This window comes from Lissotriton helveticus, chromosome 3_1 (genome assembly GCF_964261635.1).
Source record: "Lissotriton helveticus chromosome 3_1, aLisHel1.1, whole genome shotgun sequence".
Lineage (NCBI taxonomy): Eukaryota > Metazoa > Chordata > Amphibia > Caudata > Salamandridae > Lissotriton > Lissotriton helveticus.
The window spans coordinates 1,919,922,968-1,919,934,985 of record NC_136061.1 but is presented as its reverse complement, the minus strand read 5'-3'; the positions used below and the strand labels follow the sequence as shown (position 1 = coordinate 1,919,934,985).

General features: G+C 41.8%; 1 protein-coding gene across 1 annotated transcript in view; it reads left to right on the top strand.

Moving 5' to 3' along the window:
• The window catches only part of ABHD17C (abhydrolase domain containing 17C, depalmitoylase), a 79,261-nt gene extending 67,508 nt beyond the window's left edge, over positions 1-11,753 (top strand). The window contains exon 3 of the mRNA XM_078682931.1: positions 10,387-11,753. Coding sequence (XP_078539057.1) covers positions 10,387-10,606 — 220 coding nt within the window. The 3' untranslated portion in view covers positions 10,607-11,753. The remainder of the gene's footprint in view (positions 1-10,386) is intronic.
• Positions 11,754-12,018: the final 265 nt, after the last annotated feature.

The window sequence follows — 12,018 nt, the reverse complement described above, 5'->3', positions numbered from 1 at the left end:
GTGAACGTGCTCTTTACAAATACACGTTATGTTAAATAGGCTTTGACACTAATGTCAAAAAGAGACCCACTGTGATTGAAGCCTGACTGATTGGGAGGACAAAAGAAGCGCCCTGCCCAAGTGTTGGCTAATATTTGCCCGTGATGGGGAGGCCTTGTTGACGTTCCCAAGTGTCAAACGAAAAACTCCAGCAGACCTGTCCAGTAGAATTTGACTTTGAAGAAGGGCTTGACACTTTAATGTCAAAAAGGATTCTTCCAGCTCTACTCTGCATATTCTGTCAACTTCAGATGGATCATCTCTTGCTTCTAGGCACAGGCTCACACCTCAGTCATTCCCAGTTGGATGTTAATTACTGGATAGCTGTAGTGGGTGTGCAAAATGCATATTTAGCACCCGGGGTCTTCAGGCACGGCAAAGGTAACTTTTTAAAGGTTATTTTCCTCAATTTGTTTGAAAAATCCAACTTCACAATTGAATTGCACTTTTTCAACTATTAAACATATTTGTATTATTTTTCTAGCTAGACTCATATCAGAGATACAGTAGTATTATTTATTTTTGCCTCCCAGCATTTTCCTATGGAGCAGTCAGCCTTGCTACAGTGAAAATGGCTTTGAGGGGCCAGTCACTGTAAGGGCATGTTTAACATTAAACCTCTACATGTCCTACTTGAAATACGATGGAGCTTGACTTATGGACAGTAAGTCCTAATAAGGGGTGACATAATATTTAAAAGGAAGGTATAGTCTGTCAAAATGGGTTATTTTGACAGGTCACATTTGCAGTTAAAACCTGCACAGCCAGGATACTGGTGGCTGGTCTGCAGCTATGTTCATATTGTCCAGGTGTCTCGACCTAGTTGATTGTGACTTGCTAGTAGCTCCCAGACACCTTCAAAGTAGTCCTCAAGCCTCGAGTTCATTTTTAAGTAAGCACAGGGTCACATTTGTAGGTCTCGGCTAGGCAGCGCTTGCGCTGTCTCTTCGAGACATGCTGTATTCAGGATATGTGCATAAAGCTCCTCCCACTTCCCCCATCTTTTTTAATTGGCTCCTGTCCCTGTCCTTTATAAATGTTGGATTGTCATTGGTCAATAGCCTTAGTAGTTCCTCTTTAGTACCACCCTGTCTCTTCTTGTAACCTCCCATGAGGACACCCCCTGTTACATGTGTTTACTCCCTAGATCTTAATTACAGCCTCTAGGCACTATTTTCTTAAAAGGCTTTAGGCAGGACACACACTTGGTCCTAACCTAGGCTGGCAGTGGTTACTTCACTCAGGAGACCGTCTATAAATTTCCCTTCATCATCTCCACACAGAGTACAACCTAATCCGGAATTAATATAATAATTCTTTTGTCACATTTCAAAGCTACTAATTTTATATATGGACATATCAAGTTGAATGTACTTGTGATACTGACTTGCATGCAATGCATTATGGGTAGGATGGACTTACCATATCTTCTACAAGCGAGCAGGGCCATATGTGGCCAAAAGAGGTCTTTAGAGACCTCTTTTGGCCACATATGGTACTGCACCCTGTAACATGGCTAGGTAAAAAACATTGAAATTGATAATGCCAATAACTCCAACTTTGCAGGGTGCAGTAGTATATGTGGCCAAAAGAGGGCTCATGGGACCTCTTTTGGCCACTTATGTTACTGCACCCTGCAACATGACTTGGTAAAGGTTTTTCTAATGCATATAACTCCAACTCCAAAAAATGCAAGATTTCCAATGCCATAGGTCTCGCATTTGTTAAAGTTAGAGCTGTTGGTATTGAAAATGACCATGTGTTTGCCTTTTTTATACAATTGGCAAGAGTGCTATGCAATTATAATATCTCCACTGCAAATACCAAAAAAAGTAAACTTTCCACCTATCTTTTTAATAGGCTTCTGTCCCTGTCGTTTGTAAATGGTGGCTTTTCATTGGTCAATAGAATTAGTAATTTCTTTTTAGTACTGCCTTGCCTCTTCTTGTAACCATCCAGGAAACCCCCTCTCCCCCTTTTACATGTGTTGCTACTCCCTAAGTTTTAATTGCAGCCTCAGAGCACTGCTTTCTTAAAGGGCTTCAACAGGCCACAAGCGTGGTCCTCATTAAAGCTGGTAAGTGGTTACTTTACTCACTAGCGCATCTCATATTTATATGAGACCTTCTATTAATTCCCTTCATCAGCTCCACCCAGAGTAGAACCTAATCCGGAATTAATATAAGATTCTTTTTTGTTTTATTGTACTCATTCACCATTAACCAATCCAGGCGCCTGTGCTCAATCAATGCCCTAGGAGCAGGTATGAGATTTCTCTCCGGTGCATGTACATCTGCGCACTGGAGCGGTACAATCCCAAGCGGGTAGGGTCACTCTCAAATTTGGTCCGGTATACACCAGCGACTGCTAGAATGGCATTTAAGGGTGGGAGAGAGTAGGAAGCCCATCGCAGTCCAGAGTGATTCAAAGAGGTATAGGGCAATTTTTTATCAAGGGAGCCCTGATCGATTTTCATCTGCCTCTGTATTTAACCATCTCAACGCAAAAGTGCCAAAGGGCTTTCTTCCGCTTGCATCGAGTCCGAAATAACAGTCACCATTCAGAGTGTTGGGAAGGCAAATATTCCACCCATCTTCAACAGATTTCCCTTCTTGCTAACAGTATGGCATAAAAAAGGAATGCTCTTGTTGGGCCTGTAACTTCATTAGAAATTCCAAAGATTATCATAGTGAGGCTTACCCTGACTTGGTACCTAAGAATGTTCAAGATGTTTTCACCACCTTTAAGCCAGAAATCAAGGATAGCTGGACATTCCTGGAACATGTGTATGCCTGATGCTCTCTCAAAAACGCATTTCTTACATTTTTACAGGGAGTCCTTTCGTCATCTTTGATAGCCTTGGGGAGTGAGGTAGGCCCTGTGGATTGAAAAAAGATGAGTCCTCCTTAACCATGCTGGCTTAACTGTAAGGAACAAAGAGCCTAATGATACTTGCCAAAGTTGTTCCCAAGTCCCTCCCAGCAGACCACATCCCCACAGATCTTCTACAAGTCTGAAGTCCCCATCTATTGCCGCTTCGATTTTTCCAGTATCATACGGAAACCTCTTTTTTTTCCCCTGAGGCTTTTCCACCAGATGTTCCTCTAAGAAGTTCCCTATGCCAATTGGGGACTTCAGGTTTTGGGCCCAGCATTTAAGTTGGATGTATTTAAATTTTAACTATCCCTTCAGGATAGCGTGTAACGTTGACCAAGGTAGTATTGTGCCCTCTTGAGCTAGGTCCCCCCATACGCTAAGTCTGGCCACTCTTAACTTGTGACATTTAACTTACAGACCCTGGATACGCTTGGTACCATATACTAGGGACTTATGGGCAAATTAAATAAACTAATTGGGTTTATATCAATTTTACCAAGTTGAAAGGAGAAGCACAATCACTTTACCATCGGGATAGATTGCACAGAGTTGTATACCAGCAAAAATAGGTTGCAGCAAAAAAATATGGAGTGACCGTGCAGAAAGGACACATTTCCAACATACAGTGTATTCATTGGGCTGCGGCATTTTTAGGATGGCTCGACAGCGCAGCTGTTGCTTAACCTTATGTGGGCAACCAAAAAAAGAGGCTTCACAAGTACTACAGAGAGGTGCCTTGGTTCTGCGCCCATATTGGTGGAGCTGGACTACATTTTTTGTTTGGGCAGAAGCTATGTGCTTTATTTCCATGCAGCTGTGAAGGCTCACTAACATGCATAAAGTATCAACTTGTATGTTGATGGTGCTTGACCTCTTTCCAGGGGCACTGTGATGCTGTTAAAGTGTCTTAGTTAAGTAGACAGTTGACAGTGTTTATGTTTCTCTTGCAACAGCACAGATGCAAGGATGGAAGTGATGAGTAATGTATTGTTGCTTTCCAGTCCCAGCACACTTCCCTTATCTTTCCATCACTAACGTTAGACTTGCCAGTGCAGTTGGGCATTTGAGAACAGCCGAAGATGCCGAGGGTTATGCCAATCTACATGCATTTTCAGGTTTGGCTTGACAGTGCAGTAGTCGCTTTCCCTTATGTGATCAACAAAAAAGAGCTTTTAGAGTACAACTGAGAGCAGGGCATCCCTCGGTACAAGATCTGATTCGGCCAAATTTGCGTGCTTCCACTGAAAAGAGTGCTAGTGTTGTATTTTTTGGCTTGGGGTAGGGGTACCATTTAATACAGCAAGACTGAGTTGGATATGATGGCAAGCACATTATTATGGCTAAAGATCTGTTTATTATTAAATGTCGTAGTAGAGACAGTAGGCCTGCTTTATTGTGAAAGGCATATTTTAACAGCACTCCCTTTGAGCGTGGATGACTATTACTCTGTCTGAAAGCCCACTGAGAAGGATTTTGTTACATAGAATCTCACAGATTACTGTAGTAGGCAAAGGTTTTGGTGTTGGTTACCCTATTTTTAGGTCTCGCTAGAGCCAGCGCATGCGCTGGTCTAGCGAGATATTTAGTAGCTGGCTTTTCAAAGTTCTACTTTCGCCGGCCACCAGCTTGCTGTCACGCGCACAAGCGCGCACGATGTGCACAGCTGCCATCTGACTACCACGCAGCCGTGTCAGTTTCACGGCCGTGCGTCCATTGCTTGTTTTGTTTTTTTTGGGCACCTGCGACTTTTCATGCAATTTTTCTCCCAAGCTAGGCTGATGCGCTCAAAAAGGTCTTGTGAGATCTGTATAACCGACGTGAGCTGCGGCCTCATGATGTTTTAATATTGCACAAGTCTTCCGTTAGAATCTCGTGAGAAATTTGTGAAAATGTCGGCCTTCGTTGAGGGGAATCCCTTGAAATGTCGCCCACCTTCGCTAATGAGCACACCACGCGCTCTTTTTTACAATCGTACCTTGTAAATTAGAAACATTAAATTTTTTTAAGGATAACAATTTATGCACCCCTGTTAGAATTCACAAGCCATTACGTCTAACTGTTCTTGTCTTCCTTCATCTGCTACATTATTGTTCAGGCAACACCTCACTCTCTGAATTCGAAGGCGGAGTCTGAAATGCCTTTGTGTTTTGAAACCTCTGACAGAAGTAAATTACTTGAATCCTGAGCCCTCGACTCAAACAACCCTTGCAGGAGGCGACGCGGGCGTCTTTTAACGCCCAATAAAAGCCGCTACTGGGCTGGTGCCCCAGTCTTACTTACTGCCTGCAGCTGAGCCCTGATTATCGGAACATTTACGCATAACAAAGACCTACTTTGCCAGGAAAGGAAACCGTCATATCTCTACCCACACCGAGTTCTTCAGACATACTCCGCTGGCCTCCACCCCCCTCTCTATACTGAGCGCCAGGCGCGCGCGCGGCCAATGCTTGTTGTTAATGTTGCACTTTCATGTTGTTTATCTTCCGCTCCCAGCCCTCCCCAACTTTGTGTCGGAGTTCCAGTGTTTGGGAGCAAGTTGCAGGGCAAGTTGACATCTAGCACCGTCCCGGCCGTAGGTTGCACACACCGAGCCAGGAAAACCTTTCTTCCGACGCTCCTCGCTACTTTTCCGCTTTATGCCTTCACTCGTGACCGTCCTACATAGTGGAGGCCATAAACTGGACCCGAAGGACAAATTAATTATTTGGTAGGCACGGGGAGATTATGGGGATATTAAAGTGATTTACCCAGAATCACCTGATGTTGAGCCGATGTCGAGGCTCATTTTAAAAAAATCATTTGCATGGTGGCCGCTTCACATTACTTTTTCTGCACGGGCGCCATGCGTTAGATTTCAGTGCTGCGCCCGCTTACTACTGTAATGTGCATCACTTTAATGTTATCCCTGCCTCCACTGGTGTAGTGATTCATTCATTACTTTCGGTGTGCGGTGACCGGCCATCCCTCTGATGGGGCCGTTACATGCGCCACAGTGTTGCTCAAGGAGCTCTCCCGGGCTCCGGTCGTCTTTACTGTGGAGAAATTCTCATGCGTCATATAGTTGTTTGTGTTCTTTATTCAGCGTTGTGAACACAGTGTGTGAGGCTGCATGATGTTGCTGTTGGTTGCAGCCCTCTGCACGAACTGGTCTGTGCACCCCCCTGCACCTTGCACCATCAGCATAAGTCATAGGAATACACGAGTCCCAAGTCAAGGACATGGCATGACCCCCATCTCCAGTTCTGACAATCTCTCTTGTATGAGTCACTGTCATTTCCTGTGCTTTCATCTGAATTTGGCCCTGTTGCTTACTCTCTGTGTGATCTTGGACTAGTTTATACTATATTTTGTGTGCATTTTGACGATATTTGCCTTTAAATCCCTATAGGTTTTCAAATTTCTTCATGATTGCATTTTTTACAAAAAGTATGTCAGTTTAAAGCATTTTCGCCACAAAAATCTGAAATATCTTTCTAACGAGTTCTCAAATGAGCAGACTGCAGCTACGAGCTGGTCCATGAGAGATGTGCTGCTCCAGTCCAAGTTTTTCCTTTGGATTCAGGGACTTGTAGTCGTGTATTCCATTATAAACATGACTAGTCCCAGCATTCAAAGGGAAAAAACAGGATTTGAGTAGCACATCACGCAAAGCTACTCACAAGAAGAATCTGAAAACATAAGTACTCTTCAGGTTGTTTGACTGCTTTCAATTGCCTTCTGCTTACAAGTTGTAATCATTACTACATGTTGCGTGTTCAACGACCATAGAACGTTTATCCCCAATCAAAGAAGGCTATTGTAAATAACTGTGATTATAAAACGTCCATTGTGTGTCCAACTGGGTTACAAGATACGAAATCAATCCTGCTTGTTTGCTTTTCTAGTACCAACTTTAAATGTACTCCAGAGAACAGAAGGTCACATGAACACGAAATGGAAGACAGACTGAGAAAGGGTGTGGTACAAATACGTAGCAGGGTTTGTTCGCTCACCTATAGGGTGACTAATATAAGGCGTCTTCTCCGGATCCTTGAGTGCTGGCGTTTGTGTTTCCGGGCAGCGAAATCCACTGCTTCTAACAGCGATCCAACATCCGAGGTCATACTTCCTTCTTAGACGACCTGATGTAACGAGCTTACCGCCGAGCAACGTCCATGTAGCAGCAAGCATTGGCATAGCCAATAGGTCTAGCCTTTGGGATCTTGTAAGTGTTTAGCCGTGCAACGGTTGATATTGTTGCACCAAGGATATTGTGCTGCATAACTAAATACTTATAAGTTCCCAAAAGCGAGACCTATTGGCTATGCCAATGCTTGTTCTCCTTGTTAGGCCCTCATAGGAGAGGCAATATTTTGTTTTACCTACTGTAATTTTATTACTGTGTGCCTGTTGGCTGCCATGTGGAAAAGCTTCTACTCAAAACAGTAGACCTGAGCTGGGTATGGTGACTAGCCAAAAATGGCAGCTACAGACCTGATTGCTTCACTAGAAAAAGGTGTTCCGATGCCTTATGTCTGACTTGGTTATTATGAAATGGTATGTCTAAGGCAGTATGGCGGGTTTAGTTACTATGTAGTTGTATATTAAAGCCAATAGGCATTTTAGGGTGACTTGTTTTTGCACGATGGTAAAGCTTGCAGTCCGGTATTGTGTTACATGAAATATCAAACATTACCTTTGCAGAGAATGATTTAGGTATTAGTTACCAATTTTGACAAAACCCAGTGATATATAAGATCTGTACTGTAATAATTATTGGTAGAATCTCTATGGAAGGCATGACAGGTGTGTGTATGTATGTGTGTATATATAGATGTATACATATACACGCACACAATCACCTAAATCACACTTGTGGAGTGTCTTTGGGGCAGCCGTCTTTTGCCATTGGCCGGTCTGAGTGTCATTTACACTCCGCTTCCATCCACAACGACATGGAGTAATGGTTTAATCCACTTCAGTGCTTTGCTTTCTTGCCCTGTGAAGGATAATATTTTCTGATCACTTGTGTGCACCACCTGAAATTGAGTTCTCTTCAGCTTCCGGGCTTGTTAGCCAGTCCTTTGGTTCTCAATTTCCTGGTTTTATAGTTCCTCTTTTATTCTTTGTGCCGTATTCCGCTTGGCCTTCTCCACTAAAACAGGCGACAGTTATGGTTTGCTGTTGTCCTTCGTGTAACATGATTTTACCATTTTAAGATGGCCGGCACCTTGGTTCTAAACGTGTTTCTATGCTGGAACTTTAAAACAACGATTATACTATTTACAGAACCACTGCAAGAACAAAGCCTGCTGCTGTTTAGTTTCATTATTGCTAGTATATTCCCACTGTGTTTATACAGTAGCATGATTTAGCTTGCATATGTTGTTTGAGTATGTGTGTGCATTTACCCTCTGACACAACCACAACAAAACAATGAGTCAATGTTTGGATGTATGAATGCTTGAGTGGAAAGATGTTTGACAGACCTATTGGCATTGCTGTTCCTCGTTGTTGTTGGCTTTTCTCCTCTTTACATTGATTTGGTACTAACATTTCCTTACTTTTGTGAATCTGGGTAATTTTTCACCCAATTATGTTATTGGTGTTTTTTCCCACTTGGAACTGATTTGTTACTACCATTTTCTTGCTCTCGTGAATCTGAATATTGTATCCCACATTTTGATATCGGTGTTTATTTTTCTCTGTTCTGATTTTAATTTTTAGTTTTGATGACTTTATTGGACAATTTTGCGAAATGTATTATGGCCTCCATTGAGTCTTTTTGTTAGGCCATATCTTGCAATGTAGTGTTTTCAATGAATGCTTATTCTTACTGAGGGTATTCTGTCCTGTTGTACTACCTTCAAAAAGAATTACCAAAACCTAAATAACCTATCAATCCCTTCTAGAACAGTACTTGCAGCTGATCAGAATGAAAAGAGAATCCTATTCAAAAAAATCTTTCCTGTGATCTTGTCATAGGGGCATGATTAGGTCCGGCATTCTCTCCCTATGGGCACAGAGAGAGGAAGAGGAAGGTGATATGGTACCAGGATAAAGTAGGGTAATAAAGGGGGTGGTCTAAAACTAAATATTTCTTTGGACAAAAGTTCAGTGAAAATTATAGCACAGCCCGAATGTGCCCACTCACACATATGTACTAAGTTTATTGCCAAAATAACTATCTGTCTGCCTACTTTTCTGTGTGATACAACTAAGAGGAAGCACATGGCCTTACGTGCAATTCCACTTTCAGGAGCTTGACTTCTAATCCTTTTCTCTTATGAGAATGTCCTTTATTCCTTGAAGTGGAATGGGTTCTGCCACTGGTATTTGATTACCAGCGCTCGTCTGTTATGATGACTTGGAAACATCAACTCTTTTATGTCTGATGCGGGAATATTAATAACCTATTTTACCAGAGTTCTCCGTTCTGTACTTAATTTTTCAGAGGAAGATATAGATTACCCTTTCAAAGTGTCTGCTTTACATACTTTCTAGAGAATTTCAATGACTTGCCTTTGTGGCAATGTATTGCTATCTAGAATAATGTGGAGCCCCGCTTGTGTATATGTATAAATGCTGACTGAAATATGGTTCCTGGAACAGTGTTTTCCTAGTATCCTTCACATCAGCCAGGAGAGTGAATTAAATCCTGTTCTCTCTCAACTAGGAAGTCTTTTACAGTATTTCACAGGGATGAATAATCCGTGATTTATGTTCTTCACATTGCCGTTTGAACTCAGATGTCAAGACTTCAATTTATATAGACAGAAATACCCCGAGAAATCCTTAGTTTGGTTAGGCTATCATTTCTCCCTCCACTGGGAATGTACTTCTAAGAAATCTGTTCTAAGCTTTTGAATATTTGGGAAATCCCCTGATGGTGAACAGAAAGTTATTTATCTGTAATCTGCAGTAACTATACTTTCCAGATACTTAAGTGACTTTCCCTTCCTCCTGTCGTGGTACCAAGCATTGTGTGGGCACAAGTTGAAAAAAGTAAAACGCATTGAATTTACAACAGATGCCTTGGACAAAAAATATATGTTATTTACAGTTCAAAAAAATATAAAAGAAACAAAATTAATTTTTTTTAATGGTTTTGTAAAAATACGAATTTTCCGTTGGAGATGTATTGTAACAAGTACATTTTGTTTGAGATTCTGGAATAGTCTGCTACTTTCTTTTTGCTTTTCTCAACCTGAAATGTGTTTTCTGGAGTAGGTGAGAGATTTAATCAAATATGTTTCTGAAAAAGTGTTGTTTAAAATAAATTGAGAATGTATTCCAAGTGGAAATTAAGTAGAAAAGATGTTTTATGTTCTTAAACAGGGTTTCTTTTTATTGTATTTGTGATACTTTTCCGTACCATGCTGTGTTTCATGGCTTTGGAGTAATAGTTGCACCTAATAAGCATGTTAAATGTAATAAATAAAAGTATTACACTAGAATATTCGACATAACTCTTTTCTTTTTTTCTTCTAGCATTGACAAGATTTCAAAGGTGACTTCTCCTGTCCTTGTGATCCACGGCACAGAGGACGAGGTTATCGATTTCTCACATGGCTTGGCCATGTATGAGCGTTGCCCCAGGGCAGTGGAGCCCTTGTGGGTGGAAGGAGCCGGCCATAACGATATAGAGTTGTATGCGCAGTATCTGGACAGACTAAAGAAGTTCATATCCCATGAGTTGCCCAATTCATGAGTGCTCCATATGGGCTCTTGCCTCTCTTCCTGGTCGTAGGCTTGGCCTGCTGAGTCAGCTGTACCTCCAAAGGAGCTGTGCACTCTGAAGAAAAACCCTGCTAGTGAGGATCATTGCGGGGAGAGCGAAGCTCTACGTCTTAATCCACAATCTGATGAAATCTATCTTTGAAATGTGAGAACTGTTCCGAAGGGTGCATCTTCAATGAGCAGCTGCTGCATCTTGGAATACCCAAGAACTTTGTTCTTCCCCCCCCTGGTGGGGTAAGAGAGATCCTGCTGGACCAAATCACTGGGTTGCGGACACTGGGTGTATCCAGATATCAATTTCCATTCCACTCTTTGGTGGACTTACCGGTTTAATAATTAGCCATCATGCAGCATCCTTTGTGGCAGGAAGGATCTCTTGTACTGCCATGGCATCTAGCTATCTTCTTCTCTTGCACTGGACCATCCCAAAGGAGGCCAGAATTTTTATTTCATAAATACGAAAATGTGATGTTGTGACTAGAACCTTGTCTGAATGACGTTTTCGTGGCTGCTGTTGTTGATCGATTTTGTTCTTTTTTCCAAGTAAAGGTACTTTCTCTACATAGGGACAAGCTGTAGCTAATTTGTAGAATCCCTTGTTTTGTTAGCCATAGAAAATGAAGAATGTGTAAAGTTATAACCAAAAAGCTCAATTGTGTGATAATTTGAGGTCCTCTATGGAGTTGACACATATCTCGTTTCTACAGGGTACTTTGCACTAGGTCTGCCTCTGATTGTTCTCTGAAAAGAGAGTAACTATTCCTCAGTTTGTGCTTCTGATTATGACAATGAATTGAAATGTTCTCTTTTTCAATAATGGATTTTGTTACAATCTGTTTTATCAGTACTTACACTAATACACTTTTGTACTGTTTCGAAGATAATTTTAGACATTTGTGCATCTGAACTATTTTCTACTTTGAATTTGTTTTGGTTTGTGATACTGGAAATAGATAGGAATATGTACAGGACGTTACGTCACCCTCTGATGTCTGGTTACAACAGCCACTAGAGCCCTCGCTCGAGCTTCGGACGATTGTATTAGAATACCAGGTTGTCACTCGTATCTTGGAAGGAATGCTTTGATTGTGATGAATAAAGTTTGCATGGAACTCAAAGTCCAGAATGAACCTGGCCTCTTGTTTTGCCGCTTGTGCTCTGCTGTCATTTTGCTGTAAACTCACTCCTTGGAGCTTAGAAAGTCCTCGCCTGTTGTGGTTCGCTGTGTATACCTATCTTTCAGTTCCAGGGGACAATGTGCTACTTTCAGGTTTGTATATGTTTTAAGACCAATGTGGCAACATGTTTGCCTGTTTAGATGACTTGAACTAACTTCAAGTCCATATCTGATGGCTGTAATTGTACATGCTACGGACCCTAGGG